This window comes from Momordica charantia (genome assembly GCF_013281855.1).
Source record: "Momordica charantia cultivar OHB3-1 chromosome 3 unlocalized genomic scaffold, Mcharantia_2.0 BLBB01000003.1, whole genome shotgun sequence".
Taxonomy (NCBI): domain Eukaryota; kingdom Viridiplantae; phylum Streptophyta; class Magnoliopsida; order Cucurbitales; family Cucurbitaceae; genus Momordica; species Momordica charantia.
In genome coordinates this window covers 23,891,008-23,898,412 of record NW_028275161.1, presented here as the reverse complement: position 1 = coordinate 23,898,412, position 7,405 = coordinate 23,891,008, and the positions used below count along the sequence as shown (strand labels likewise).

The following is a 7,405-nucleotide window of genomic DNA, read 5'->3' as shown; positions in this document are numbered from 1 at the left end:
TAATATAATTTTCACTAAAATAGTTAATTTGTGTATAGAATGTAAAGGAAATAAGTAATCACAAAATAGTTTATCTTCAAATAGCTGTAGTGGAAAAGTTAATATTCACGATAAAAGAAATGATCTTTTAATTTGGTATAAAGAATAAAATTATAGGGGAAAATTTTATACCCAAAATAATAGTAAATTTAGCACAAGCTAAAAAAAATTTAAAATATAACACAATTGGAATAAAATTGTATGAGAAAAATACGGAAGTATATTAAAATATCTCAATATTGCAGGTCTATCAATGGAACATCATATAAGTGATACACTTCTATTATAATATGATGGACTCTCAGTAATAGATGTGCATCTTTAATATATCATATCAATAGGATGAAAAGTGGTATGTTAGTGATTATTTATAACTTTATTTTTATATGTGTTTTTTTTTTCTTTTTGTATGGTCTATTATTGATATACGAAAGTGAATGTAATAGTGATCGTGTAATTTTGGTTGGGGTGGGCCAAATTCTTTGAAGTTGAAGATCTTGTGGACACATAAAGACAATCTTGGTGTTAATAAAGAGCAACTAGGATATAGAATTGATTTGCTGAAAGGCTAACCTGACCTTTTCTGCATCATTTGACTAGTTGAGAACCGACTTCATAGCAGGAAAAAAAAAACGTTAGGGTTATCCATAGGCATCGTTGTTGTGTTGAATAACAAGAGCGAGATTTCATGTCATGTTGAGTTAAGTAATCTTAAGGCTGAGGCTCAATATGGACCTAAAGTCTTATGTGACCTATGAAGTTGAGAAGAGTAAAGAGTTTTGCATAAGTTAAACCAAATTTGATCGGCCGTACGTGTGCGAGTACATCGATACTGATTTAATTCGATTAAAGTTTTATACCGTGACAAATATAATTGAGTGATCTTAGGGTGAGACTCTAATTCATCTATTGAATCACTAGCTTTGTAGTGTGCAACGACATATACATGAATAGGATTTCAACCCAACCGAGAAAATAAATTATAATTTTCTTGATTTTAACCCTACTGAACCGAGAAAATAACTTATTTTCTTTAATATATTCTTTGTTCTAATATAATTAAGTGCATGGGAGTTAGAATATAATATTTGAAGGGATCCAAATAGGGGTTAAGCTAATCAAAGGTTGTATGATTAAGCTGGATTATATATCATAATAGATCCGAATACATAAACTAATTAATACCAAGATCAGAAACAGTAATTGAGCAACTAATGAAGTAGTAACATATGTAACCAAGGGTAGCGGCCTAGATAGTTTATGAAGTAGAAATAAAGAGGAAAAGAAAAAGGAAAGTTTGAGTGAGTGGGTGAGTGTGGTGTTGGTGGTACTGTGAAGAAGGTGACAGGACGGGTGAGTGGAGAAAGGGAAACAAAACCCCGAAACCCAATAATTATGAATTCTTACTCTTTTTTATATGGTGTGAGAATTGGAAAGGAGAAGAGGGAGCAAATGATGAAGATGAATAAGTGGTTTCCGAACCGGAGCAAAATTCACACAAGAGCATGCTGCTGCAGAAGAAGGATTTGAGAGGCGGTGCCAATTAAACTTAATGCTTACTTGAAAAATTGACAACTATTCTCTCTCTTTTTATGGATACACCTCTTAACTGTCTCTCTGTTTGTGTTTTGTGTCCAAATTTTTATTGGGCCAAGCCCACAGATTGGTTGCACAGTACAGCCCATGAACACGAAACCCTAATGGACGGATCCAGTAAAAAAACGAAACACGTGGGTCTACTTCCAACGGCATGTAAAATTGCGCAATAATGTGTGATTGCTGCTTAATTACAAGTTACAACCCCAAAAGGAGAGGAACACAAAATTAAATGATGATATTATAATATGGAATAAGCACGGGCGGATGAGTAGCCCTATATAGCTATTGTTATTGGGGTGACAAAATTTATGGATTTAAGGAAAATTCGTGGCAGCGGTGCCTTGGAATTTAACAAGAAAATGGATGAAAAGGTCACGGGGCTGTTCATTGAAGAATACATGCAAAAAGGTCTCGTGTGGGTGAGAGAGAAGTTTTGGCAAAGTTGATAAAGTTTCAAAGGTCCATGGGCATGGATGCTTTTGGGCAGAATGAGAATATAATGGTTTCTATTATCAATGCTGAATTAAAGTAAAAAGAGAAGAAAAAGGAAGAAAAAAGGGGCCGGGGGGTCGTAAGATCAAAGACGAGAGGAGTGGACTAAACATAAACATATATAAATGGCATTGAAAAAGACAAACTGGATAGCACACATTTGGACAAAAGTAAAGTAATTTTGTGGAAAAAGAAAAGAATCTTTTCAGTTCAGAGGTTAGAGGCAGGGCATTTGGGGGTTGGCGTTAATTATATATATTAATGATTTTTAATTGGGTTAGCGCAAGGGCTCCAAAATCCGAATGAAGGGGGCGCTGATTCGGATGTGGAAAGAGAAAGACGAAAGTGGTGATTAGGAATGGTGTCTGGTAGTGCTAGTTGAGAGTCATCGAGAGTTGAGAGCGACGAGTGAATGGTGAAAATGCCATCAACCCCGCCTTTTTCTTTTAGCCTTTTACCAGTAACAGTACAGTGGCACTGAAAAACATGCTGCTTCCCATCACCCACCACCTCTGCCCTCTCTCTCTCTCTCTCTCTCTCTCTCTCTTCTTGTTACTGATCATGTGTAATGATATTCAGTTATAAATATTGGTCAGTGCCGTTCATAAATGCTGAGAGAGACCTCCTCAATTCGAGTGACATGACCAACACACTGCATTTGCATTTGCATTTGCGCATATTGCATATAAACTCCAAACGCTAAATCCAAACCCCTACAGTCTACAGTCTCATCTCACGTTCTTCACGGACCAACCTACGCTTAACCACCAAACTCACAAACATACCCACAATCCCTCCCCCCCCCCATTTTTCTCTTTTTATTTACTTCCTCATTACTTTAAATAACTATTCCATGTCCGCAATATAATAATGAGTACTAATTCAGCAAACTAGCGGATGGGGAAAAGAATTACAAATAATTAAAGCACAAACTGCAACACCTACATACAACACTCCAATCTTCCACTACTCCACTTGAGAGCTACCTAGAATATCACAGCACTCTTTTTGTATATTTTCATTATTGACTAGAAACAAAAACAAATACCCAACAAAAAAAAGGGATTATTTATCACCGAGAAAATGGAAGGAAAAAAATTAGAAAAGGATAAGCCATATATATAATGTAATAGAATAGAATATATGTGAAATGATGGGTAGGGTTAATTATTGGTGGGCTTAGGTATAAGGGTTGAATGATGTTTGTCTACTTCACCTTCGGTTGTTATGACGGAGGACACATAACTGAATGCCAAGGAGTTGTCATGATGATCCGCCGTTGCGGTGGCTTGAAATTGCTTCCGGCAAGCTTGACAAGTGATCTCAAGAATGGTTGAGTTGATCTGTTTGATTGCTGCTTGTTTAAGAGCTGTAGCCTTGTCCAACTCGGCCGCCGCCTGCTGCCGCATTCTCTTCGCATTCGCAAACTCTTGCTCTGCCATTTCGATTTGACGCTTCGCTTGCTGCCTTGCTTCCTCCGCGTACTCCTTCTCTGCCATCGCCACCCTCAGCTGCTCCCGAGCTTCTTCTCTAACGTCCGCTGCCACCGCCTTATCTTCCCCTTCTCCTGGAGAACAACTAAAGTCACACGAACCAATGGAAAGTTGCAGTTGGGTTGAAGAACCTTTATTGTTGTTGTTATTCCCTTTACTGGGCGATGATCTGTTTGAGGAAGCGTCGACAGCGTTTGATGATGTAGTCGAGAGTTTGAGGTCTAAATTGTGATATAAGGGTGAGGCGCAGGCATTACTATTATTATTATTATTATTATAATAATAATGCTGTTGTTGGAGTCGTGGGTAGGGGCAGCTGGAGGTGGGTGCTTCAAAGTGGGAGGTGGCGGTATGAGAGCGGCAGACCAATTGGGGCCGCTGCTGAAGTTGGTATCGCTGGAGGGGCTGGGGCTGGAGGCTGTTCGGGACAAACATGCGGCGGCTTGGAGGCTTTGGGATTCTGCCCGGAGATGCCCCATATTGCAAGCATCTTGGTGCTCTATAAAGCTCTCCACCCTATCATCACATCAACAAATTAAGACTATGCATAATTAACATCATATCGAATTTATAACCCAATTAATTAATTTCAGACACCAGTAAAATTATGTATAGTTTGAGTTGAAACATGGTTGACCAGTTCAGTTCGAAAATGAAAAGTGGGGGTGTATATATATAATATATCATTAATTAAATGTAGCTAGCGCTGAAAGCTAAGCTAATCATTACTCGGATTTGGTGTGGGGATTTATTCAATATTTATCGCATTTCGCATACGTTGACATTAAATTAAAATAATCTTAAACCGGAAGCTGCGGGTTTTAATTGGGGGCCAAAGAAGGATTTGAAACAAACCACAAGGGCGAAGGCAGATCTTTGGGAAATGTGTCAAATTACAAAGGAGCGATCGTTTGTTCTCTCTTTTCCTTTTTAGGTCAAAAACACAGAAACAGTCGCCCATTATTTTTCTTTTTTTCCGGGAAAAAATCATAGGGCGGAGCAGTGAAAGGAGATCTGAAAGAGGGTTTGCATATATATATATATATAAGTAGATGTATTATAAATAGGAAATATATATGTAATATGTATAGGGGATGAGGAGAGAAGTGGAGAGAGTAATTAATGAATTAATGAATGAATGAATGAATTAGTGGAAATAGGAGAGAGAAGAGTACCTTGAGAAAACGCGGCCGCAATCGCAAGAGTGGCCTCTGGTGCCGCAGGTTTTGAGATGGGCCTTGTAATCGGATTGGACGGCGTAGCCCTTGGAGCATTTTTCACAGACCCATTGCTTGTGGTTGCTGTGCTTCCTTCTGAAGTGCTTCTTGATGCCAACCAGATCCCCGAGGGCGTGGCATGGGTCGTGGTGCAAGCACGTGGGCTCCGGGCACACGAAAACCCTCTTCCTCACCACCGGCGTCTCCCTCTTGAGCAGCTTCCACGGCACCTTGTGCCTCCTCCTGTGCATCTGCAGGTTCTGGTCCCGCTGAAATCCCTGGTTGCAGATCTCACACACGTACCGATCCGATTCTAGCAGCGTTTTTGGGGACAGAGACACCACCTCTGCATCCGGATCTGTACCGCCCCAGGATGGATCACTTGGCTTAATTAATACATACCCAGCCCAAAACAAAAACACCCACACCATACACATTATTTATTGAGAAATCCTACCTGGGGTTCCCGCGGGTCTTCTCTTCCTCTTGCTAACGTTGCTGTTTCCATTTTCTAAGCAAGAAAAAGGTTCGGAGGAAGGAAGAGACGATGGGGAGGTATTGGCTATCATGGGAATTATTTAATTTCGTGACTTAGCTTGCGCTGGTGAGCGGCGGCCAACGCCAACGCCAACGCCAACGCCAACCTGATGGATGGATGTTGAATGAGAACAAGTTTGTGTAGAGTGTAGTGAGAAGTGAGAGTTGAGGGATGAGGGCTGAGACGGAGAGATAGAGAGAGAAGGAAAAGGAGGTAGGAGCTAGGAAGGTATTACTTTCGGTTACCTCAGCTTTCTTTTATAAATATCTCTTTCTAAAAAATTAAAAAAAAAAAATTCAGCTTTTGCTTTCTTTTTCCATTTTTCCCTTTTTTAATTTTGGAGGCCAGGAGGGGGCTGGCTATCTCGTTGTTTTCTTCCAACCCTCATCCTCAGCAGGTCATATTGTAAGAGTGAAGCTCTAGATTAGATGGAAAGGAGAGAGAGAGAGGAATTGAGAATTAAAAAGAAAGAGAAAAAAAAAAAAAACTGGGAACTTGATCCCAGTCGTCTGAGATGGGGTCCAGGTCCATAAGGGAAAGACATACCCACAAAGAAACAAAAACAGAAAATTTATTACAAGGGCGTAAAATGATGGTTGTGTGCAATTGCATGATCATAATACACTACGCACTGCCAAACTCCAAAACAATACACGTACGCTACACTTCGGATCTCTCTCCGAAAGAAAAAGTTGACCGAAATGGCCTTGTTGGCCGGTGGAAACCGATTAATTAAATGTGTGTGGAAAGAAACAGCTTTTATAAAGGTGATATACTGAAGATGTAAAGTCACCTTCCAAGGACATGATATAGTGAATGAAATCATAATTCCCTGTGGAAATGGAAGATGCTCATGCTCCTTTACCTTCTCTTCGCTTTTTTCATCCACCCATCCCCTTCCCCCTTCCCCCTTCCCCCTTCTTCCTCCCATTAATTCTTCATCGCCAAAAACATTTCTCTTTTCTCTTTTCTCATTTTTCATTTATTTTCTACACATCCCACGTGATTAACTCTTCCACAAACAACCTTTTCCAATTCCTCTCTTTCTAATTACCTTTTTCTCCGATTAACATCCAGCCTGCCACGTCGCTGCCCTGCAATGCAGTTAATAATATATATCAAATTAATTTTCTTCTTCTTCTTTTTAACAACTTTTTTCTTCAAATTAATGAAATGCATTGCCGGTCTTATACATAATTAATCGATAAAAGAATAATTGTAGAGAGAAATTGAAAATAAAGGTACATATATATATGTGGTTTTGATGAAGTACTATGTGCATATAACATATGTGTGTGTGTGTGTGTAGTTTTGGAAGGTTAGGGATGAATTACCATAATGATGAAAGGTGACAAAAGAGGACAAATACTACTGAAAAAAAAAATGATGCCATTTGTACGCATTGATTAATTCTATTCAAAATTCCGAAAGCTGTAATGATTTGAAATATTGCATGGTCAAACTTCAATCCTTGTAACAAAGACTCTGCGGATGATCAGGAGTACTTTAATCTTTAGAAGAAAAAAAAAATACCCCATATGCAAAATATTAACCAATCAATAATTCATTAGATGCAATGCAATTACACACACAAATTTTTTAATTAACAAGATGCACATGTGAATGACTGATCAGCATGAGGTAGCTAAATTTGTGGCTGGAAATTTTGAGGTAACTGGAAGGGCATGCGCGGAGTTGTGTTCAATTAGATAATGTATCAAAATCAATGGAACTAATTAAGCTAGCTAATTGTGTTAATAATATTAGATTTATCATGTAGGAGAGGATTAAAACTTAAAAGAGGAATGTAAGGGTTATAATTTGTCAAGTAATAAAGAAAAAGGGGGGAAAAAAAGAATCTTATGGGAAACTTTAAGTGAAAAAAGGCGTCCTGTGGGTTTGGTAGCTGCCGGAAGAAGAAAGAAGAAATTGGGGGCCCAATCCCGCAGAGGCAGAGGCAGAGGCAGAGGCAGAGGCGTTGTGTTAACCTAAACCTAACACATTTAATTAAATTTTCACCACTTAAT

At 38.9% G+C, this 7,405-nt stretch overlaps 1 protein-coding gene across 1 annotated transcript; it reads right to left on the bottom strand.

Moving 5' to 3' along the window:
* Positions 1-3,028: 3,028 nt before the first annotated feature.
* On the bottom strand, positions 3,029-5,788 carry LOC111008569 (protein indeterminate-domain 16). Its single transcript, XM_022281306.2, is given in 4 exon segments — positions 3,029-3,904; positions 3,907-4,139; positions 4,799-5,198; positions 5,298-5,788. Coding segments are annotated over 4 exon segments (1,356 nt in total). The 5' UTR covers positions 5,410-5,788; the 3' UTR covers positions 3,029-3,293.
* Between the last annotated feature and the right edge of the window lie 1,617 nt (positions 5,789-7,405).